The sequence below is a fragment of the Sphaerodactylus townsendi genome, linkage group LG13 (assembly GCF_021028975.2).
Source record: "Sphaerodactylus townsendi isolate TG3544 linkage group LG13, MPM_Stown_v2.3, whole genome shotgun sequence".
NCBI lineage: Eukaryota > Metazoa > Chordata > Lepidosauria > Squamata > Sphaerodactylidae > Sphaerodactylus > Sphaerodactylus townsendi.
Window position 1 is genome coordinate 3,480,939 of NC_059437.1, and position 24,072 is coordinate 3,505,010.

Consider the following 24,072-nt stretch of genomic DNA (forward strand, 5'->3'; position numbering starts at 1 on the left):
GCACGCACAACGAAATTTACAGCAGCATTCCTCGATGCACACAATTTCAGACTCATACCCCATCCTCCCTTTCCCCTTCCTCCACCCATCCCTACACAGTCCCAAACACATCAACACGAAGCCGCGGAGTTCAGCATAGCCACAGCTCTAGAGTAGAAGCTGTCTCTGAGCCTCTTTGTCCTAGTTTTGATAGACCTGTATCGTCTGCCGGATGGTCACAGTTCAAAAAGAGAGTGTGCTGGATGAGACGGGTCTCTCAGAATATTTTGGGCTTTCTTTAGGCTTCGGGGATTACAGAGTTCTTCCAAGGAGGGGAGAGGGCAGCCGATAATCCTCTGGGCAGTAGTGATCACCCTTTGGAGCGCCTTCCTATCTGCCACTGGGCAACTGGAGAACCATACACAGATGCAGTAGGTTAAGACACTCTCTATAGCACAGCGGTAAAAGGACACCAGGAGTTTTCCATTCAGTTGATTCTTATTATTCTTATGATTCATATGATTCTTATTATTTGAGTTTGGAGTCAAAAATTCTTCTATGGACCCTCTTCTGCAAAACAAATGTATAAAATAAACATATTTACACCGATGCTTCTGACAGCATTGGGCTGTTTTTCAGTATAGTATATTGCTCACTGTAACAATCTCTCTCTTGAAATATTTACTGCAAAGAGAGTGGCAAAGCTCATTCCCGTCCTCTGCATTCCAGGCCAATTCCAAACCCCTGCAGCCACACCTTTTGCTGTGAAGATAACGTGGCCCTTTGAATTCTGGAGCCACAATGCCGCATAAAAGTGTCTAACGTGCCTTGAAATGAAGCAACCCGCTTCTGTCTGTGCAAGGCAAGGTGCCTCTGCTGCGTTTGCATGCAGCTGTGCGTTCTCTGTTCAGTTCAGTCCCGGCCCCAGGAGAAAATGAATTTGTATAAGGTCACCCACTAAGCTTAGGTCTGAGGGGAGATTTGAACCCAGGCCTTTGCAATTTACACTTTTGGCCGTTGCACCAGCTCTTGAGAGTGAGCAGAAGCAACCCTTGTGTTTTAGAAGAAGAAGAGGAGGAGGAGGAGGAGGAGGAGGAGTTTGGATTTATATCCCCCTTTCTCTCCTGCAGGAGACTCAAAGGGGCTGACAATCTCCTTGCCTTCCCCCCCCCCCCCCGCACAACAAACACCCTGTGAGGTGGGTGGGGCTGAGAGAGCTCCAAGAAGCTGTGACTAGCCCAAGGTCACCCGGCTGGCGTGTGTGGGAGTGCCCAGGCTAATCTGAATTCCCCAGATAAGCCTCCACAGCTCAGTCGGCAGAGCTGGGAATCAAACCCGGTTCCTCCAGATTAGATACATGAGCTCTTAACCTCCTACGCCACTGCTGCTCCTTTTACCAGATCACAGACTGCTTTCGTTGACACAAAAACTCTTTGGGTTGACTGCAGAAGTGCCTCCGTCATTATTTGCAAGGCCGGGGTCTGGAAGTGAACATTTGCTAGTACATCCTGGATTAGCAACATCTGTGCCAACACCCACGGGCGCCCAGAGACGAAGCGCTCAGATAATCCCACTATTTTGACAGAACCCAAAAGATGTGTGAGTCACTGATGACGGACCGCAGCTCTCATGTCTGTGCTTGGAATTAGTCTTTCCTTCCTATGATGCCCTCCTTTTGTAAACCAGAAATGGCCTCCTCCATATCTGGCTCACTTCAATTGGCAGGGCCAGCCAAGCTAGAGCTGTCGAAGGTCAGGGCCCCAAAATCCCTGGAGCCCCAACCTGAGCTGCATAAAGCGCCGTGAAGGAGGGTCCACGCAGGCACTGTGGTTGCTTGTTGGAAACCAAAGATCGCAACGGAGAATCCCAGTCAGTGGTTGATTGTTTAATGTGAGCACGCCCGTGAATACCTGGAGCTACCTCGGATGGCATCAGGCCGTCCTGGTCAGACTTGTCTGCTCAGACTGGAAGTGGCTCTCCAAGAGGTCTTTCCCGTCACTTCCTGCCTGGTCCCTTTAATTGGAGATGCTGGAGATGGAACTGGGGACCTTGTCTATGCCAGGCAGATGCTCTGCTGTGGAGCCACAAAGCTACGGCTCTCTTGATGCATAGATCAGGACATGGGAGGAGGGTGGGCTGCAGAGGAGAGCCCATCTCCTGGGAGCAGAAGTGGTGTAGGAGGTTAAGAGCTCGTGTATGTAATCTGGAGGAACCGGGTTTGATTCCCAGCTCTGCCACTTGAGCTGTGGAGGCTTAACTGGTGAACTAGATTAGCTTGTGCACTTCAACACATGCCAGCTGGGTGATCTTGGACTAGTCAGTTCTTTGGAGCTCTCTCAGCCCCACCCGCCTCACAGGGTGATTGTTGGGGGGGGGAGAATAGGAAAGGAGATTGTTAGCCTCTTTGAGTCTCCTTACAGGAGAGAAAGGAGGGATATAAATCTCTTCTTCTTCTTCTTCTTCTTCTTCTTCTTCTTCTTCTTCTTCTTCTTCTTCTTCTTCTTCTTCTTCTTCAGAGAGCAGCAGTGGCGTAGGAGTTTAAGAGCTCATGTATCTAATCTGGAGGAACCGGGTTTGATTCCCAGCTCTGCCACTTGAGCTGTGGAGGCTTCTCTGGCGAATTCAGATTAGCCTGGGCACTCCCACACACGCCAGCTGGGTGACCTTGGGCTAGTCACAGCTTCTCGGAGCTCTCTCAGCCCCACCTACCTCACAGGGTGTTTGTTGTGAGGGGGGAAGGGCAAGGAGATTGTAATCCCCTTTGAGTCTCCTGCAGGAGAGAAAGGGGGGATATACATCCAAATTCTTCTTCTTCATCATCTTGGAAGGGGCTGTGCAGGCCTGATGAATATGGGAAGAAGAAGAGCAACTTCTGACCCATTACGTGTAACCACAGTTTTTGGGCCCGGTGGTTTTAATCCCCGTTTAGGTGTACAGTGTACAGTGCCAAAGGTTCGCCACCACTGTACCAAAACCGCTACATCACATTGGCCTTCTATTAGGACTTGGGGGAGAAGAATTTCCACTTCAAAAGGGGGAAAAATCCAAACCAATCTGAACCCCCCCTACACCCCCACACCCCAAGACAAAGGAAGAATGCGTCATTGACTTTTTAAAATGGCCCATTTAGAATCTGCCCTTGAAACTGCTGAGGACTGTAGATCTAGCCAACCCAGTGACTTTATAGAGTTCTTTTTCGTCGAGATTCAGCATAAATGCTGGCCGAGAGCCACGTACCTGTGAGACATTCACTGAAAAGGCCATGCAGAGTTTGGCATCCGACCGTACCTTTGCAGGGATCTGCTTTCCGGCCACTTGTCCTCCTCTGAGAAAAGCCCAGGGAAGAGTTAAAAGCATAGCAGGATCCGCTATGTGCATTTTAAGGGCCTTCCACAAATCAAGTTAACGGAGTCTATCCTTGACATGCATGGAGGCAGAGAACAGTTTGAAATGTCAGAAACAATCAAAGGCCGTGCAGAAATGCCTGGGCACAGGGCTTCGCTTTTCCCGTCCGTGGAAAGAAGGTCTTTTTATTAATCCAAGTTTTAAAAATCCTCAGACTCCAATAGAGATTTAATTTGTGGCATTTGTGAGGAGCAGGACAAATCGATGTAAATAGCCGCTGAATGCTGTCAAATTTATATACCGTATATACTCATGTATAAGTCGAATTTTTCAGCACATTTTTAATGCTGAAAAAGCTCCCCTCGACTTACATACGGGTCATTAATTTTTTTGTGTTTTTACTTTGACGGCCAGCAGGGGGCGCAGTTTTTATGCTAGCGGTACCAAAATTGCAGGGTACCCTCAGAAGACACTCCTGATGATACCAGCCAAGTTTGGTAAAGTTTGGTTCAGGGGGTCCAAAGTTATGGACCCCCAAAGGAGGTGCCCCCATTCCCCATTGTTTTCAATGGGAGCTATTAGTAGATGGGGCTATCCTTTTGAGGGTCCATAACTTTGGACCCTCTGAACCAAACTTCACCAAACCTGGCTGGTCTCATCAGGAGAGTCTCTTTATGATACCAGCCATGTTTGGTGAAGTTTGGGTCAGGGGATCCAAAGTTATTGACCCCCAAAGGGGGTCCCCATCCCCATTGTTTACAATGGAAGCTAATAGTAGATTTTCCATTTCTGATAAAATTCTCTTAAAATCTAAGTTGGGTTACATTTGGACATACAGATGATGATGAGGAATCCAGTTTTGAAGGATTTTAACTCTTGTGTTTTAGCTTGGTTGCTGGTTGAGCTAAGGTTTTTGTACTTTTAAAGTTATTGTTCATACCATATTGTTTTTGTTGGCCCTCTTTTCCACTTACAGCGCCAGTTTACTGTTTTTCTTTGAAATAAATTTCAAAAACATTTAACCTACTGATGCCTCAATTGATGTAATTTTATTGGCATCTATTTTTATTTTTGAAATTTACCAGCAGCTGCTGCATTTCCCACCCTCGACTTATACGCGAGTCAATAAGTTTTCCCAGTTTTTTGTGATAAAATTAGGTGCCTCGACTTATATGCGGGTTGACTTATACACGAGTATATACGGTATATCCCCCCCCCAATATAAGTGTAATACCCGAATAGTTTTGATTTTCAAAGTCCTCACCGCCTGCCCTTATGCTCTGTACTCACAGAGCTAAAAAAAAAATATTCCAAGCGAGTGTATCAGCAGCAAAGGACCATTTCAAGAAGTTTCCCGGGGTTCTCTTGAAATGCCCAGAGGCAAGTAAGCTCAGCCTGACCTTCTGCAGCGTTTGATGTTGCTGTAGGGTTATGAACTCCATGTTAGCCTTTTGCCACAAAAGGAAAAATCTTCGTGGCCCCTGGAAGCCTCGTAGGACGATACCAAAGCAAGCCCCCTCTGCTTGCTCCCCTGAGGAGGGTTGCCACATGGATCTGACAGGGAGCTCCAAGATTGGACGGCTTGTTATTGTGCATTAAGGACTGTCAAGTCTGACTTACGGCAACCCTATGAATTCGTGACCTCCGAAACATCCTGTTATTTCCAGCCTTGGTCAGGTCTTGCAAACTGAAAGCCAAGGCCTCCTTTGGGGGGGGGGGGAGGAGGAGGAGGAGGAGGAGGAGGAGGAGGAGGAGAAGAAGAAGAAGAAGAAGAGTTGGACTTATATCCTCTCTTTCTCTCCTGTAAGGAGACTCAAAGGGGCTTACAAACTCCTTTCCCCCTCACAACAAACACCCTGTGAGGTAGGTGGGGCTGAGAGAGCTCAGAAGAACTGTGACTAGCCCAAGGTCATCCAGCTGGCGTGTGTTGGAGTGCACAGGCTAACCTGAATTCCCCAGATTTGCTTGAACATATAAAGTTTTGGTGATTATTGATGCCATCGTCTCAGGATATTTCATCATGCTAAAGCAGACCCTTCTCAGGGGTAGTAGTTAATAGTTCCTGGCCCCTCAATGATGCAGCTGGCCTCCACTCGGGCCAGGGCCTTTTCAGGCTTGGCCCCTGCCTGGTGGAACACTCTTCCTCCAGCTGTCCGGGCCCTGCGGGATCTTGGTGAATTCCACAGGGCCTGTAAGACTGAGTTGTTCCACCGGGCCTTTGGAGTGTCCAGCCGCTGATCAAGGTGCCCCTTCTATTCTATTCCTCCGGTTTTGGGGTCCCCCTGTCATCTAGGGGACCCACTTCTTGTTCTGCTTCCCCCTCCTTAGGAGGGTTTAATTGGGGTTATTGCTGACGCCATTTTTACTGAATTTACTGCTGTGTTTTAAATTCTTAAATTTAAATTTTAATCTAATGGGGTTTTTGTTTGTACATATTGTATGTAGAATCTGTGAGCCCTTCGGGGGTTGGGCGGTATAAAAATCCCATAAACAAACAAACAAACAAACAAACAAACAAACAAACAAATAAAATAGTGGGGGACATTCAGCATTATGCCACCCTAAGGTGGAACGGTGGTTCAGTGGAAGTGCACTTCGATTGCATGTGGGAGATGTCGGCTTCAATCCCTGGCACATCCAATGAAAAGGATCTCAAATAGCAGATATTGGAGAAAACGGAAAGCGACTGATAGCCAGAGTAAACGGTTCCGAACTGTGGCTTCTGGTATGAAGCAGATTTTGACGTGCTCCACAAAGGTCAAAAAGAGGTTTTACTACTAATCTCAGCCTCAGCAGGAGAGGGGAAATTGCATCCAGAAAGAACCAGATAGGTCCGGGTTCTTTTGCTTCCTGAGACACTGGGCGTTTCCCCACTCAGCATGATCCCCCCTATGCCACGTGCTGCTCTCAGCGCGTGGCATCCCTGGCACGCACCTGGGCGTCCCCACGACCAAAAGGCGCCCTTTGCAAGAGCGCCAGGGATGCCGCGTGCTGAGGGGCGCGACAGCAGCAGCGTCGGGGCAGCTGCGCTGTCGCCGCCCCTCTCGTGGGGAGTGCCGGGGGACCCCGCGCTACTCTTCTCAAGTAGCGCTGGGCTTAAGGTAAGTGGGGAAAGGCCCACTGAAGAGCTATTGCTGGATGGAATAGACAACATTGGACTAGGTGGATCAGAGGTCTGACTGAGTTAAGTCACATTTTTTATTATTATTATTATATATGCCATTAAAGGTTTTGTATTTGTATTTGTATTTGTATTATTATTATTATGGTAGATTTCACAGCTGCCAGATCTTTAGCTGGTTGTTGGCCTTCATTACAATTCGAGCCTCACCCAGAGGCCTAGGAAGTTGTAATGTATCGGCGTCGTATTCGTGCGGATCCCAGCAGGGCTGCCTTCTGAATTTGACAGATGTTAATTTTGTCAATTCGAAGATGTTTCAAGTGCTGCCCTAGTGTTTTTGGGATGGCGCCCAGCGTGCCGATTACCACTGGGATGACCTCAGCTGGTTTGTGCCATAGACGCTGAAGCTCGATTTTCAAATCGTGGTATCTAGTGACCTTCTCTATTCTTTTTCAATGACCCTGCTGACACCGGGGACTGCTGTGTCGATGATGGTCACTTTCTTGTCCTCGATCACGGTGATGTCTGGTGTATTGTGTTTCAACACTTTGTCCGTTTGGATTCGAAAGTCCCACAGGATCTTGACCTTCTCATTTTCCATTACTTTCTCTGGACAATGTTCCCACCAGTTCTTAGCTGTTCTTATGTTGTAATTCTTGCATAAATTCCAGTGGATAATCTTGGCCACTGAGTTGTGTCTCTGTTTGTACTCAGTCAGGGCAGTCTTTGTGCAGCAGCTGAGGACATGATCTATAGTTTCATCAGCTTCTTTGCACAATCTGCATTTTGCATCGTCCGAGGAGTTTTTGATTTTGGCCTTGATCGAATTTGTTCTAATGGCTTGCTCTTGAACAGCTAAAAGAAGGGATTCAGTTTCCTTTTTCAGAGTACCAGTTGTTAACCACAGCCAGGTCTTTTCGTTGTCCACCTTGTCCTTGATGATGATGATGATGATGATGATGATGATGATGATGATGATGATGATGATGATGATGATGATGATGATTAAATAGACTGCCCCATCCCCAAAGGGCTCATGAATGCTCAAACATAGTCTGAAAACAGAAATAAATAACGGGGGGATAGGCCCTCCTACCTTTCCTTCATAGTTCCCCCATTCACAGGTGCCCTTCAACATTGTGGAGATGGTGGACACTGGTGGCTACCTTGGGAGGTTCTACTGAGCGCAAAATGACTGCCAGAGGGAGCAGTGATAAAGTGTGGGGAAGTTTCGAGCCAAGCATCTTCCTAGGCGTTGGGGCAGCTTCCTCCCAATCAGGGTTCCCCACAAACAGAAAGGTCTTGTGAAGTATCCCGACCTCAGCTAGATGGAAGGAAGCCAGGATTGGCTCTTTGCTTTGGAGAAGAAGAGTTTGGGTGGGAAAGCAAATGGGTAAACTGGAAACATACCATAAGCACCACACCTGGGGAAAGGGTGACGAGGCCCTTCCTAGCACCTTGTAGCATGGGGACTTATTATCAGCAGGGAGAGGCTAAGGGGGGTGTTGCGGTGACACGGCTGGTGACCTGGCAGCATCCCTTCCTGTGTACTCTGGAAATGACATCATCACATCCCCAGCCACGTGGGACTCTCTGCTATTTGTACAAAAACTCTGCGGTAAAGATCTTTTTTTCCTGTAGAGTTTGTGCCCAAGTACCAGAGCATCCCATGTTGCTGGCGACACAGTGACGTCCCTTCTGATATGCACTGGAAGTGACGTCACCCTGTAGCCAGCGCCATTGCTGCAATGCTGGCGTGGGTCTTTCCTCATTGCCAGTACATTTCCCAGCTCGCCAGCTCACGAGAGTGGGGCGGATGCTGCGGCTGGGGAGGGGTGGGTGGTCTTTCTCCTTACCCTGGGAGGCCTTGGCAGCTGCTACTGGTGGTCTGTGCAAACGCTCTGAAAACTGAGCTGTGTGGTTTGAACTGTTGCCTGCAACCACTCACCCGTGTTCCTTTCCCCCCTCCCTTGTTATTTCTTGCAGTACAACGGTTCCCGTCCAAGGGAGGAATGGGAAATGTGGCACCCCACCCTCATTGCAGAAGCCCTCTTTGCAATATCGAACATTTTGAGCTCGTTGCGTCTCATCTCCCTGTTCACAGCAAACTCCCACCTGGGGCCCCTGCAGATCTCTCTGGGACGCATGCTGCTGGACATCCTCAAGTTCCTCTTCATTTACTGTCTGGTGCTGCTGGCGTTTGCCAATGGACTCAACCAGCTGTATTTCTATTACGAAACCAGTGCCTCAGAAGAACCCAACCACTGCAAGGGGATCCGATGCGAGAAGCAGAACAACGCCTTCTCCACGTAAGGCTCCTCCCCCTTTCCGTTCGAGCCCCCAGATGCCTCCCCGGCCTCGGAGTGCCGGGTGCCCCTCCAACGAAAATCCTTTGGTTTATTCGTGTACCGTTTGTCAGGGCCGTGCTCGCAGGTGGCGGGAGCGATCTCCGCGGTTCGGGGGCAGGGGCGGCCGACCTGACAGCCACCGCTCCAGAGTGACAGGCGCTCTAACGCCAGGGCTGTAATTCCTGTCATTAGCATTTGCATTTCACAAAAGATAAAAGCCGCAGGGGCGCTCCAAGGGTTTGTTCCGAGAGGAAATGTCGTCCGCTGCGTTTCAAAAGCCCCTCTTGGTGGAGGCTAAATATCCGTCAAGTGATATCTGTGTTGATTTGCCGTAAATGTTCCATGGACTTAGTCACGCAAAACTGCTAAAAGGAGGTTGAGCTTTCAAAAACAGGCTTGACATTCGACACTGTTTTCTCTCCAGTAAGCCAAGTGTTCCTTTTTACTAGCTCTGTTATATGTACTAGGATAAGGTCATAAACCCTGCTGGGTCAGACTAAGAGGCTATCAGATCAGACCTCTAGTTTCTAAGAGTTACCAGCCAGGCGCTGTCATTAAGCTAGCACTTCCCACCCCTGTTGTTTGGCCTTCCCACCAGCCACTAGTACTGAAGGGTATACTGCCTCTGAGCATGGAGGCTTTATTTTGCTGTCAGGACCAATAATCCTTGATGGATCTGTCCTCTGACCATTTCTTTAACCCTCTTTTAAATTCATCATGGACGTTTTGCTTCCCTTTCACTTGTAAATAGGATTGGAATTTTTTTTGAGTATCCACACAAAGTCCCCTAACGGTCCTCTTTCTGTATTACACTTCGCTTTGTTCTGATTTGTCCAAAACCTGTTTTTGGTTCAAGTTTTTAAAAGAAAGAATGCAGTTCAGGCGTGTTAGCATGCCACCTGGATGCAGAGCCAAAGCAAGGGGGAACTGTGCTCGGGGCACACGTGCACCCTGCACCCCTGCCCCCCCCCCACCATGCCCCTGGAATGCCTCCGCCACTCCCCTGCACCAGCACGCGCCCAGTGCGTTGCACACACCCCTGTCCCCTTGGTGCTATGCCACTGACTGAATGGGAAGGTATGCAGTTCTCAAGGACCCACCTGCCTCTGAACCAGTTCCTTTCTGCTAGTTCCTCATAGGGCGTTTCCCCACTCACCCTGATCCCCCCTATGCCACGCGCTGCTCTCAACGCGCGGCATCCCAGGCGCGCGCCCAGGCGTCCCCACGACCCCGTGCTCTGCGTGGGGTCATCAAAAGGCGCCCTTTGCAAGAGCGCCAGGGATGCTGCACACGGAGGGGGCGCGACAGCGGCCGCGTCGGGGCGGCTGCACTTTCGCCACCCCTCTCATGGGGAGTGCCGGGGGACCCCGCGCTACTCTCCTCAAGTAGCGCAGGGCTTAAGGGAAGTGGGGAAAGGCCCATAGTCACTATTTTCCCTGCTGTACCAACAGAGGGCTTTTAAAAAACCAGTAACTTTGATTGCATTATTGTGCGACATCAAAGTGATTTATTGCCATGATCCATGATGCATTCCCAACTTTCATTTTCTAAGCAAAAAGTATCTGCCCTTTTGGTTGTGGAGATACAAGGGGAAAGATGTAGGCAGTTTTTGTTGTGATTGCTTGGAAAAAATGAGGAGGGGGAGCTGAAAGGCAGCTGGAGTCAGGCAAGAATTCATTGCTCATCTGATCATTGTGGCAGTGAAAGCAACACAGAGAGTCATTGCTGTGCAGATGCAACCCATTACTGTACTTTATCGCAGCAAATTTTATTAATTTGTTATCCTTTCTATGAATAGATCCTTTCTTTTATGCGTCCCAAATCTCTCGCCAGTCAATTTAATGGGTGGACTTTGAGTTCAAATATTATGGGAGAGAAAAAGAGCAAGGAATTTCTCCTCTCCATGGCCTTGCATAATTTCCTTAATCTCAATTATTTCCCCTTTAATCATTTTTTCCTCAAGATAAAAGTCCTAAACTTGCCACCTTGCCTCATACTGAAGGTGCTCTAATCCTTTCATCATTTTGTTTGCCGCCTTCTGCATCTAGTCTAGAGAGAAAGAAGAAGAAAAAGAAGAAGAGTTTGGATTTATATCCCCCCTTTCTCTTCTGCAGGAGACTCAAAGGGGTTTACAATCTCCTTGCCCTTCCCCCCTCACAACAAACACCCTGTGAGGTGGGTGGGGCTGAGAGAGCTCCGAGAAACTGTGACTAGCCCAAGGTCACCCAGCTGGCATGTGTGGGAGTGCATAGGCTAATCTGAATTCCCCAGATAAGCCTCCACAACTCAGGCAGAAGAGCTGGGAATCAAACCCAGTTCCTCCAGATCAGAGTGCACCTGCTCTTAGCCACTACGCCACTGCTGCTCTTGTAGTCGTGATTAAGAGCGGTGGACTCTAAACTGGTGATCTGGATTTGCTTCCTCACTCCTCCACATGAAGCCTGCTGGTTGACCTTGGACTAGTTCCAGTTCTCTCCGAACTCTCTCAGCCCCATCTGCTCCACAAGGTGTCTGTTGTGGGGAGAGGGAGGGAAGGAGTTTGTAAGCCACTTATGGTTGAGAAAAGCAGGGTATGAATCTAAACTCTTCTTCCTCCACATGATGTCTGCTGGGTGACCGTGGGTCAGTCACAGTTCTCTCTAAACTCTCTCAGCCCCACCTGCTTCGCAAGGTGTTTGTCATGGGGAGAAGAAGGGAAGCAGTTTGTAAATTGCTTTGAGACTCCTTGTGGTTTAGAAAAGTGAGGTATAAATCCAAACGCCTCCCAGTCCTCTTCTTTGTCTTCTTGAAATGTTTTGCGATGGAGGGGCCAGAACAGCCCATGGGTAGAGGCAAAGCTAGGGAAAATGGAGCCCGGTGCAAAATCACTGAGAGAAGTTTGTTATGCACTGTGTCCAGACTTCTCTGATAACAGACTTCTCTCTGTGATACATCTCCGAAGATGCCAGCCACAGATGCAGGTGAAACGTTAGGAACAAGATCTACCAGACCACGGCCCCTCCACACACCTTTCCTTCCATCACTGCTCTGGAGGGCTGGAGGGACACGCCCACGCTACCCTCCGACCTCCAGGCCACGCGGAGCCGCAGCATAAAGCTGAAAGACGGCTCCAGAGCCACAGGTTGCAGACCCCTGCTGTAGCGTTCCCCCCGGTGCCCTGGGCCAGCATGGCTCAAATCCTGATATGTGTTCGTGTTAGAGACAGGGGTCTGCAACCTGCGGCTCTCCAGATGTTCATGGACTACAAATCCCATCAGCCCCTGCCACACACACACACACACACACGGCAAACCTCGCACCGGCAACATCGCGGCACACGACTATGTGCGAGGGGGAGGGGCAGAATGGGAGAGCTCGAGGTTTGCTGGAAAGAAAGAATCGGCGGGGCGGGGCAGGGGGGGGAAGAGTATCAGAGCGGCAGACTCGGCCCCGGCAGGTGGGCCGAAGGCAGGGCACCTGCGGCGGCGCTGGAGACTTGACTAAGCGGCTCACTCTGCCTTTTAAAAGCCGGCTCAGTCATTATTAACGCCCCGGGTACCGAGTGACATTTTGCTCCTCAAATATGCCCTCAGCGGGAATGACTCGCTAAGAACGGGCAGCCAGCGAACAGAGAAATTATACCTGTGGGCGGGGGTGATGGAAGAGCGTTGCCGCCCCCGACCCCTTAGCACTGCTTTGAATGTGCTTTGCTTAAATCCCCCTCGGTGGGGGGAAGATGGAAGCCAGGCCTGCCGCCCCCCTCCCCCCCCCCCTTCGCCTCCATTTGGGACTGAGCCGTCGCTTAACAATGTCTGGATTTGTCAGGGTCCAAAGCTGGAGCTCTTGTTCTTTCTCCGCACGGATTATTTACTGCATGGGCTTTATTGACCATCCCACTGTTCCAGTGATGGCGAACCTTGGTAAAGGAAAGATGGAGAAAGGTCGAGAAGAAGGCGGAAGGAAGGAAGTCCCTAAGAGTATCAGTCTAAGATCAAAGGGATAGAGCCAGCATGATAGAGTAAAGGTGACAATTCCTACGTCCCTATCTAGCCACTGGCTATCTAGTGAAACCCCCTCTGTAGGTTGAGGCAGGAAACAGCGCAAAGTCCTTCTCTTCCAACAAGCTATAACAGTGATGGCGAACCTTTTCGAGACCCAGTGCCCAAATGGCAACCCAAAACCCATTTATTTATCACAAAGTGCCAACACGGCAATTTAACCTGAATACTGAGGTTTCAGTTTTTTAAAAAAGGTTGACTCCGAGGCATGCGTTACTCGGGAGTAAGCTTGGTGGTAGTTGGTGGCTTTGCTTTGAAGCAACCGTGCATCTCTTCCAGCGGGCGAATCACGACCCTAGGAGGGTTTACTCAGAAGCAAGCCCCATTGCCAGCAACCGAGCTCACTCCCAGGTAAAGGATCACGCTTTAGTTCTCCGCATGAAAATCAGTTGGGTTTAACAGCACTTAACAGGGTTACCTACACTGCTTCCCCAAAATCAGGCCTTAGGTTTAATGCTAATAATCGAGCCCAGCACCCCAGGCCAGCCTAGATGTGTGTGGGAGCGACTTTGTTTGTGCATGCCCACTGAGAGGGCTCTGAGTGCCACCTCTGGCACCCGTGCCATAGGTTCGCCACCACTGCACTATTCCGCGTGATTCCCCAAGGATGGATTCAATTGCTTTGCAAAAGAGCCGGTCTGCGGGACAGGCGGTTCGGGCTGCCCCGCCAATAGCTTTGTCGGATTGCCAGCTGTAGGGTGGGAGATTCCTGGAGCTTTGAGCTGGAGCCTGGGGAGGGCAGGATTTGGGAAGAGAAGAGACCTCCACAAGCCATAGCGAAGTTCACACTTCAAAGGAGCCGTTTTCTTTGGTCTGGAGATCAGTGGTGACTCCGGGAGATCTCTTGACCCCGAGTGGAGGTTCGGGTCAGCGGCAACCAAAGTGTTGAACTGTTTGCAAGTCGTGTATTAAGCTGCCCTTGGGAAACCAGCAGCCTTTTTCTCTGACGGCCCATTGGAAAAAACACCCTGACGTGCCGGAACGTGAAGCATCTGGCCCTCACCACAAACAGCGAAATCTTGTTTAATTCGAGGATCACGTTGCCACGTTCAAATATCCTGGGGTGGTGCATTTCAGCACATCAATTTTCAAGGGCCGGGGAAACGCATCGTGCCATGAAATCGAATGTGCTGCAGCTGTTTGCAAAAGCAGACATCTAGTTCCTGCCATGGGGCATTTGGGCCTTGGCTAATTGGCATAAATGATGCTATGCAGGGTGTGCGTGTGTGTGTGTGACAAAGATGGAATGGTTGCCAACTTCCAGGTGGGACCTTGACATTTCCTGAAATTATAACTCCAGGTGACACAAATCAGTTCCCCTGGAGCAGGAGTCTGCAACCTGCGACTCTCCAGATGTTCACGGACTACAATTCCCATCAGCCCCTGCCAGCATGCTTGCAGGGGCGGATGGGAATGGTAGTCCATGAACATCTGGAGAATCGCAGGTTGCAGACCCCTGCCCTGGAGAAAAGTGCTGCTTTGGAGGGTGGGCTCTAAGGCTCTAGGCCCTAGGGCAGTGGTGGCGAAACTATGGCACGGGTGCCCGAGGTGGCACTCAGAGCCCTCTCTGTGGGCACGTGGGCACAGAGTTTGGCTGGCCTGGGCCGCTGGGCACACATGTAGGTAACTCTGTTAAGTGCTGTTAAACCCCACTGATTTTCATGGGAGAACTAAAGCACAATCCTTTACCTGGGAGGAAGCTCAGTTGCTGGCAATGGGGCTTGCTTCTAAACCCTCCTAGGGTCGTGATTCACCCATTCGAAGCGTTGCACGATTGCTTCAAAGCAAAGCCACCGAATTCCACCAAGCTTACTCCAAAGTAATGCACGCCTTGGAGCCAGCCGGTTTTTCTAAACTGAAACCTCAGTATTCAGGTTAAATTGCTGTGTTGGCACTTTGCGATAAATAAGTGGGTTTTGGGTTGCAGTTTGGGCACTCGTCTTGAAAAGGTTCACCATCACTTCCCTAGGGATCCTGTTGAGGTCTCTCCCTTTTCCAAACACCCCACCCCAACCCCCCACTGCTGGCTTCCTCAAATCTCCATGAATTTCGCAACTCCGCTGGCAGCCGTAAAGAGTATTATTATTATTATTATTATTATTATTATTATTATTATTATTATTATTATTATTATTATTATTATTATTATTATTATTATTATTATTATTATTATTATTATTTTATTGGACTTATATACCGCCCCATCCCCGAAGGGGGACCTACACCCCCTTGGAAAATTATCCCCTCTTTGAAGAGTATCATTTTCTTCTACAGTGGACTTGGTCCTCACAAAGATTATTATATCCTTTCTTCCATCACACCACTGGTAATTGGACAGAAGAATCAAACACACCCACACACACCCCCGGCCGCCATTTTTGTGTGGTGGGGCTGATCACCGGAATGGATTTTGTTCCAAACTGCCTAGAAAGTAGAAGATAACTGGTGTGGATAGGAAGTGCAACAGTCACATGGCTCTTTAGAAAGCGGCCGGGGGTTGGTGGTTTGTTTCTCTTTGCCACTGAAAGTCAAGGGGGCAGTGGTGGGATTCTAATAATTTAACAACTGGTTCCCCCCCCCCAAAAAAAAAGACTGGTGCAAACTGGCTGAATCCCACCACTGCAAGGGGGGAGAGAATTTGTGCACCAACTAGATGCCAGCTAGGCTAAACTCTTACTGTTACTGCAAAAGATTCGCCTGCCTAGCCCCATTTTTGTCCGCTTTCCCTGGTTTGCTTCACAGCCTGTTTTCCTGGGCATCAGAACTTGTGTGGTTTAAAATCTGTGGGGGGCGGGGACATTGAAGATGGGAGTGGGGAGTGAAGAGGAGAAGGAGGGCAGCGTCCAGAACTTTCCAGAACGGAACCGAGAGAAAAAACCAATTGTTTATTCCAACCACTGAAAAAAAGCAAATAACTCTGACCCTGGTTTTTGTGAAGAGGTTGCCAATTTTAGTATGGAGATAGCTGAGAGTATCTAATAGAGAGTATCTATCATGGTCCTTTGGGGGCTTTTGTGCTTTTATTACTGATGTATTTATGTTGCATTCTGATTATGCCAATAAAGGTAATGAAGGCGGAGCCAGAATCTAAAGGCTCTAAGCCATGGTTTGAATTCTAGGGTGTTTTCCCCCAGTTCTAAGCCCAAAGCTGCGTAAGGAACACAGTTTGGGGCTCCCATTATTTGGTGAAAAAACTTCGATTGAGGGACGTTCAGAGCATGGTTCACCGTTTGGTTAGTATATTTTGTTGATTTCGTTGCACTAAATGACCAGGCACATTGAGCCTCGAGAGGTGTGAGAGTCTTCGGTCCTGAGGAATTAATTGAGCACAAAACGAGTGGCTCACCTGGAGAACTCGTCGGTATTCCAGTCTACCAGGGATATTCATGTTAATGAGCATTGCAATGGTTATTGCAGAAAGGATTGCTAAAGTTCAATAACATTTCGCTACAGACCCTGAGGTCGTAAGCTGTTATTGTGCGAACGATTTGGAGGATTTTATATTGTGTACAAATGTGTAGGGTTTTATATTTAGAGATCCCTTTCTTGCACTGTGGCCTGGTTGCAGTTTTCTTTAGTGTATGTACTTATATTGTTGGGTGTTTTTTTCATTTTCATTTCAATTGTATTTGTACCCCGTCCTAAACCCCTCTCCAGTTGTTGATATCACTAGATCATAGCTGTCAAACTCACGGCCCTCCAAATGTTGTGGACTACAGTTCCCATCATCCCCTGCCAGCATCATGCTGGCAGGGGTGATGGGAACTGTAGTCCATAACATCTGGAGGGCCACGAGTTTGACACCTGTGCACTAGATGTTTCATAGCCTGCATGCAGGGGATGATGGAAACTGTAGTCCATAACATCTGGAAGGCCGTGAGTTTGACTCCTGTGCACTAGATGTTTCATAGCCTGCATGCAGAAGAGCCCTATGTTGTTCGCTCTACATATGCACTGGTGTGTACCCACTAAAATGGATCACACCCTCGGGGCTGAAGGGAAGTGTAGTCCATAAACATCTGGAGTGCCACAGGTTGGCCACCCCTGCCTAGGTGCGTAAGGTCTACTTCAACAGGACCTAAACATGATGCTGGCAGGGGATAATGGGAACTGTAGTCCATAACATCTGGAAGGCCGTGAGTTTGACACCTGTGCACTAGATGTTTCATAGCCTGCATGCAGGGGATGATGGGAACTGTAGTCCATAACATCTGGAAGGCCGTGAGTTTGACACCTGTGCACTAGATGTTTCATAGCCTGCATGCAGAAGAGCCCTATGTTGTTCGCTCTATATATGCACTGGTGTGTACCCACTAAAATGGATCACACCCTCGGGGCTGAAGGGAAGTGTAGTCCATAAACATCTGGAGCGCCATAGGTTGGCCACCCCTGCCTAGGTGCGTAAGGTCTACTTCAACAGGACCTAAACATGATGCTGGCAGGGGATGATGGGAACTGTAGTCCATAACATCTGGAGGGCCATGAGTTTGACACCTGTGCACTAGATGTTTCATAGCCTGCATGCAGGGGATGATGGAAACTGTAGTCCATAACATCTGGAAGGCCGTGAGTTTGACACCTGTGCACTAGATGTTTCATAGCCTGCATGCAGAAGATCCCTATGTTGTTTGCTCTATGTATGCACTGGTGTGTACCCACTAAAATGGATCACACCCTCGGGGCTGAAGGGAATTGTTGTCCATAAACATCTGGAGCGCCATAGGTTGGCCACCCCTGCCTAGGTGCGTAAGGTCTACTTCAACAGGACCTAAACTCAGCTCATTTCTGATTCCCAGGTAGGAGCTGTAGATTCCTGGAATTATAACGGATCTCCAGGTGATAAAGGTGAATTCCCCTGGAGAAAGTAGCAGCTTTGCAAAGTGGAATCTATGGCATTGTACCCCATTGAGGTCTCTTCCCAACCCCCCCCCCCTCCGTGGGCTTCAGCCCTAAATCTCCAGGAATTCCCCAACCCAGAACTGGCACCTGTGCTCCTGTGGTGGTTCCAGAATGGAGGGTGTGCAACGCAAGAGCACAAAAACAGCTGCTTCAGACCTTGTTTGCTAGCACCAAGATGGCAAAAATGGGAAGCAATGGGTTGTGGTCACTGCGGAGAGAAAGGTCCTGCAGGGCATGAGCAGGTAGGGCCCAGAATTCTCCTAGATGTACAACGTACCTGTAGACCACAGAGATCCGTTCCCCTGGAGAAAATGGCTGTGTTGGAGTGGCCTTATAGCCCACTGAGGTCCCTTCCTTCCCCCAAACCCTGCCCTTCCCAGACTGTACCCCCAAAAGTGCCAAGAACTCCCCAGTCCTGAGTGGAACCTGGAGTTCCCCCAGAATTACAACTGATCTCCAAACTACAGTAATCCACTCTGCTGCAGGAAAAGACCACTTCTGTAGATGGATGGCATGGTGTCACCTGCCCAACCTAAGCTCTGCCCTCCCCCAGGCACCGCCTTCAAATATCTAGGGATTTCCCAAGCCAGAGTTGGCAACCCTTGATACCAATGATACCAAGTTGATCCTGTGAATATGGGAGCCCATTTTTGGCTGGCTCACGAGGTCATTGGATTGTCACGGCCATCATGATTCTGCAGGAGGCAAGGTCACACCCAGAGGTGGGATCCAGCAGGTTCTCACAGGTTCCCGAGAGTAGGTTACTAATTATTCGTGTGTGCCGAGAGGGGGTTACTAATGGGTGATTTTGCCACGTGATCTTTGCCTTAGTTACGCCCCTCCTCCGCTCTTCAGCAGTAGTGCGCAGAACTTGAAGCAGTCTAGCAGGAGGTGTGCGTGGCAGCCTGTGCCTGCGTGCATTCATTTCCCGCCCAAGGACCGGCGCAGCGGCTGCGTCCTTGCCACAGCCTTGCCCAGGAATGCCCCGCCCCCGGAATGCCCGGCCACGCCCCCGGAATGCCCCACCCAGCCCCATTGGCGCTACGCCACAGTTTGAATCCCACCACCATGGGAACCTGTTACTAAAATTTTTGGATCCCACCACTGGTCATACCTTATTTATTTTGCTAGCCACAAATCCATGGAGTCTGCCCATCTTCTGCCACCATAAACCCTTAAGACAGAGTTGCCAATTCTGAATTGAGAAATGCCTAGAGATTTGGGGGGGTGGAGCTTGGGAAAGGGAGGAACTTCAAAGGACATGGTGCCAAAGAGCCACCTTCCAAAACAGCCAGTTCTTCCAGGTGAGCTGATTTCTAGCACCTTGAAACCAAGTAGTGATAGCAGATCTCCAGCAATCACCTGGAGGTTGGCAACTCTTAGGACAGGAAGTCCAAAGCTCGGAAGGAAGCAGTCCCAGAAACAGGAAGGAAGACAAGCTGGCTCTTGGGTGTAATATCTCATGGTGCCCCAGGTTCTGAAATTAACCCTTTAACTACTTGTAATTTGACCAATCAACGAATGTGTTGTTTTGCCCATATTTTGCTAATAAACAGCCATTTCTCCTTTGCAGGCTCTTTGAAACTCTACAGTCTCTCTTCTGGTCTGTGTTTGGTCTGTTGAACCTCTACGTCACGAACGTGAAAGCCAGGCACGAATTCACTGAGTTTGTTGGGGCGACCATGTTCGGCACCTACAACGTCATCTCCCTGGTGGTCTTGCTGAACATGCTCATAGCAATGATGAACAACTCCTACCAGCTCATAGCAGTAAGTCAACCAGCGGGCTTCTTTTTGGGTTTCTACGGAAAGATGCATTTTGTGGGCCCCATGTGTGTGTCTACCAGACATTCCAGCCAGCAGGTTCCTCAGAAGCAGATTGGCTCACAGAGCTGAGAGGTGCAGAAGGAGAACCAGATGAATTCTTCCAGCTAGTTTGTCCAGTCTCAAGGAAGCCTGTGTGACTTTTAATGCACCTCAACAGCTTGAGAATGGCCCTCCAGCATCACCTCGCTTCTCCAGCTAGGACAGTGGTGGCGAACCTATGGCCCGGGTGCCAGAGGTGGCACTCAGAGCCCTTTCTGTGGGCACGTGCAAACTGAGTGCCCTCCACACACACATCTAGGCTAACCTGGGCCACTGGACTTGATTATTAGCATTAAACCTAAGACCTAGTTTTGGGGAAGCAGTGTAGGAAACCCTGTTAAGCGCTGTTAAGCCCCACTGATTTTCATGCGAAAAACTCAAACACAATCCTTTACCTGGGAGTAAGCTCGGTTGCTGGCAATGGGGCTTGCTTCTGAGTAAACCCTCCTAGGGTCGTGAATCACCCATTGGAAGAGTTGCACGGTTGCTTCAAAGCAAAGCCACCGACTACCACCTGAAGTCGGCCCGCGTGGGTTGCAAGGAAGAGGCGAGACGCAGCGATATCAGGATCCGGTGGAGAGAAGCCAGCGGCTAATCTGCATGTCGCAGGCTAATCTGCCGAGCTAGTGGTCCCTGGCACCTTTTATTAGGGTTTACGGGAGGCAGGTTCAGAGGCGGGAGAGCGGGAGAATCCAGGGCGATACGTGAGTCATAGGGACTGCGTACGTGCGGGAGGAAACGCTCCTGTGAGGGCCTAATCCATACCTGGGGGTATGCACCTTTTGTCCCTTTGTCCAGGGCAACCCATGACCGTGAGTCATGGGGGTCTTGTGACAGGTGAGCTCACCTGCCCAGAGGGCAACAGATGGCGCAGGCATTCCCGTTCTCTGTCTGAAGCTCTGCTGGGTGAGGCTGGCTCACCCCAACAACCACCAAGCTTACTCCTGAGTAACACACACCTCAGAGCCAACCGTTTTTTCTAAACTAAAATCTCAGTATTCAGGTTAAATTGCTGTGTTGGCACTTTGCGATAAATAAGTGGGTTTTGGGTTGCAATTTGGGCACTCAGTCTCGAAAAGGTTCGCCATCACTGAGCTAGGAGGCCCATGAGCCACCCAGTCAAAACTACTGGTGATAACATCATGTGGTTCCCTCTTCCGACCAGAAGTCGGGGTTGCCAGCTCTGGGCTGGGAAATAGCTGGAGTTTTTGAAAGTGGAATCTAAGGAGGACAGGGTTTGGGGAGGGACTTCAATGGGGTATAAACCCACAGATTCCACCTTCCAGAGTGGTTGTTTTCTCCAGGTGAACTGATCTCTGTTGCCTGGAGATCAGTTGTAGTCCTAGGACAGTAGTGGCGAACCTATGGCACAGGTGCCAGAGGTGGCACTCAGAGCCCTCTCTGTGGGCACGCACAGAGTCGCCTCCCCCACACATCTAGGCTGGCCTGGGCCGCTGGGCTTGATTATTAGCATTAAACCTAAGACCTAGTTTTGGGGAAGCAGTGTAGGAAACCCTGTTCAGTTAAACCCCCTGATTTTCATGCGAAGAATTAAAGCATGATCCTTTACCTGGGAGTAAGCTCGGTTGCTGGCAATGGGGCTTGCTTCTGAGTAAACCCTCCTAAGGTCGTGATTCACCTGTTGGAAGAGCTGCACAGTTGCTTCAAAGCAAAGTCACCGACTACCACCAAGCTTACTTCCGAGTAACGCACACCTTGGAGCCAAACGTTTTTTCTAAACTAAAACCTCAGTATTCAGGTTAAATTGCCGTGTTGGCACTTTGTGATAAATAAGTGGATTTTGGGTTGCAATTTGGGCACTCGGTCTCGAAAAGGTTCGCCACCACTGTCCTAGGAGATCTCCAGCCACTACCTGGATGCCGGCAGCAGTCCCGGTGGCAACAGGAATAATGAACTAGTACTTGATCAGTGGAAGAAGTGTGGCCAGCTCTAGGAGAATTGGTGGTGGATCCTGGGGAAGGTAGAATTTGGGGAGCTGAAGAAACTCAATGGGGATGTGATTTCACTCTAGGACTTCAGTTTCACCTAGACTGCATGGTATACCATAGACATATCAGATTCTCCTAGGCTCTGTGGTATACCATAGAGTCTGCCCACTGAAGCTACCACTTCCTCCAGGGGAAGTGAACTCTGTAGTTCAGAGATCGTGGCAGTTTGTGACACATCTGAGGGGGCTTCTGGTAGAGGCCTTCAGTGCCTGATAGGTTTCCCCCCGTGATAACTGAAGTGTACAGGTGTGGCTATGGTGGGTTTAATAATCATATTCTGTGATTAACAATGGAACTGCTGTATTTACTAATCATATTCTATGACATGCTTGAATTAGAAAAGCAGCATCCTGTTTGGATTTATATCCCCCCTTTCTCTTCTGTAGGAGACTCAAAGGGGCTGACAATCTCCTTGCCCTCCCACCCACCCCCACCCCCAACAAACTCCCTCTGGGCCTCACCTAGTGGCTTTTACCTGGTACCTAGGCTACATGTTACTTAACAGTTTAAGAAGGGGTGGGCCAGGAAAACACCAGCTGATTCACAATTCTATGCAGAGCATCACTTCCCTCTCCCTTTGAGAGCACAAGCTCCCTAGACACAATTGGAAAAGAAAGAAAGAAAGAAAGAAAGCCAAGTAATGCTTCTTAGACACCCCTATGTGAGCTATGATGGGTTGGCGGGGAGGAGGGGGGGGGATGGGGACGGACGGACGACAGGATCCAACCCATATTCATTAGAAAATAACAAAATCAATTTTGATATTTCTGAGGAGGTGGGAGACTCCCCCATTTAGACGTTTGTTCCAGGGAAAAAGACCCGTCTTGAAGCCCAGAGGGTGGGAGCAGCCAATAGTTTTCTCCAGATCAAAGGTTGCTGTCCCTATATGGTAGGTGGTGTGTTTTACTGATGGGTGGTTCATGATTAGTGATGGGTAACCCATGTCCCTGGGAGCACACCTTTCGGTCACATGGGGGGGGGCGCTGGGCGCCAGCCAGGTTCCTGTGCCTGGCCTCTCCCACGGTGCGGCAACCCGGGTTGGCACCTAGTGTGTCCCACTGTGCCGGGACGCCACTTGCCGGCGCCCAAGACTGGGCCCAGCTGTGCAGCTGGGAGGCCTCTACCCTGCTAGGGGATCGTGTGGTGCGCGAAACTGGGCCCAGTCACATGGTGGAGAAGCTTCTCCCCCAGCGGGGGGGGGGGGAGAGGCTCGGATGGGCGCCACCCAGGAGCCAGCCTCCTGCCATGGCGTCTGTTCGAGCCACCTCCTTCCCTCCCCAGGTCCTTGGGGGCGGGGCTTGGGGGTGGCTGAGATGGGCACCGCGGTGGCAGGCTGCCTCCTGGGCCACCTGCTGTGGTGACCTGCCCACCCCACCTCCCTGCAGGCCGAAGGGGGGGGCAGCTCGTACAGGCACCACCCAGAAGCCACCCTGCCGCTGCAGTGCCTGTCTGAGCTGCCCCCACCCCAAGCGCGGGAGAAGGGTGGGGGTGGGACGCCCTGAGCAGGAGTTGTTTCTGGGGGCCATCTCCCTCCAATATGCTCTGCATCCACGGTATGTGGTGTGTTTTCTGGCATGAGTGACTGACTGATTTCCAAATGCATATTCCGGTCTCAGCAGCAGTGGCGTAGGAGGTTAAGAGCTCGTGTATCTAATCTGGAGGAACCGGGTTTGATTCCCAGCTCTGCCGCCTGAGCTGTGGAGGCTTATCTGGGGAATTCAGATTAGCCTGTACACTCCCACACACGCCAGCTGGGTGACCTTGGGCTAGTCACAGCTTCTCGGAGCTCTCTCAGCCCCACCCACCACACAGGGTGTTTGTTGTGAGGGGGGAAGGGCAAGGAGATTGTCAGCCCCTTTGAGTCTCCTGCAGGAGAGAAAGGGGGGGATATAAGTCCAAACTCCTCCTCCTCCTCCTCCTCCTCCTCCTCCTCCTCCTCCTCCTCCTCTTCTTCTTCTTCTTCTTCTTCTTCTTCTTCTTCTTCTTCTTCTTCTTCTTCTTCTTCTTCTTCTTCTTCTTCTTCAATGGCTCTTTTCCGAACCGCCGAGCCAGACATCGAGAGAAAGACTCCCATCACTCTCAAGGCTGGCCGGAGATGACAAGGACGGAAATCATTGGCTGCATCAGCCGCCGGTCTCATTACCCACCCCATTACTTTATATTGCTCCTGAGTAATAGAGCCACCTGGCCACCCACACCTCCCAGATATAAATCCCACTGCCCTCCTTTCTGCCGTCGTGACAGATTCCGTCTGTATTCATAAAAGGAGGCGATTTGTGTCAAGTCTCGAAAGATCGTTGAGATGAGGAAATCCAGCCATGTGTGAAAGGCGCCGAGTAGCATTCCGTGCTCGGGTACCAAATGACCTGATTGTAGCAAGCCCCCAGAAGACCTCTTCATGTGCGCAGGCAGCAGTTTGCTTTCTAAGCAAGACACTCTGTGATGGAGGGTAGGCAACACAAATGCTTC

General features: G+C 50.0%; 1 protein-coding gene across 1 annotated transcript in view; it reads left to right on the plus strand.

Moving 5' to 3' along the window:
* TRPC5 (transient receptor potential cation channel subfamily C member 5) overlaps positions 1-24,072 on the plus strand; it is a 250,652-nt gene that overhangs the window by 203,744 nt on the left and 22,836 nt on the right. The window contains exons 7-8 of the mRNA XM_048514709.1: positions 8,422-8,754; positions 19,303-19,498. Coding sequence (XP_048370666.1) covers positions 8,422-8,754; positions 19,303-19,498 — 529 coding nt within the window. The remainder of the gene's footprint in view (positions 1-8,421; positions 8,755-19,302; positions 19,499-24,072) is intronic.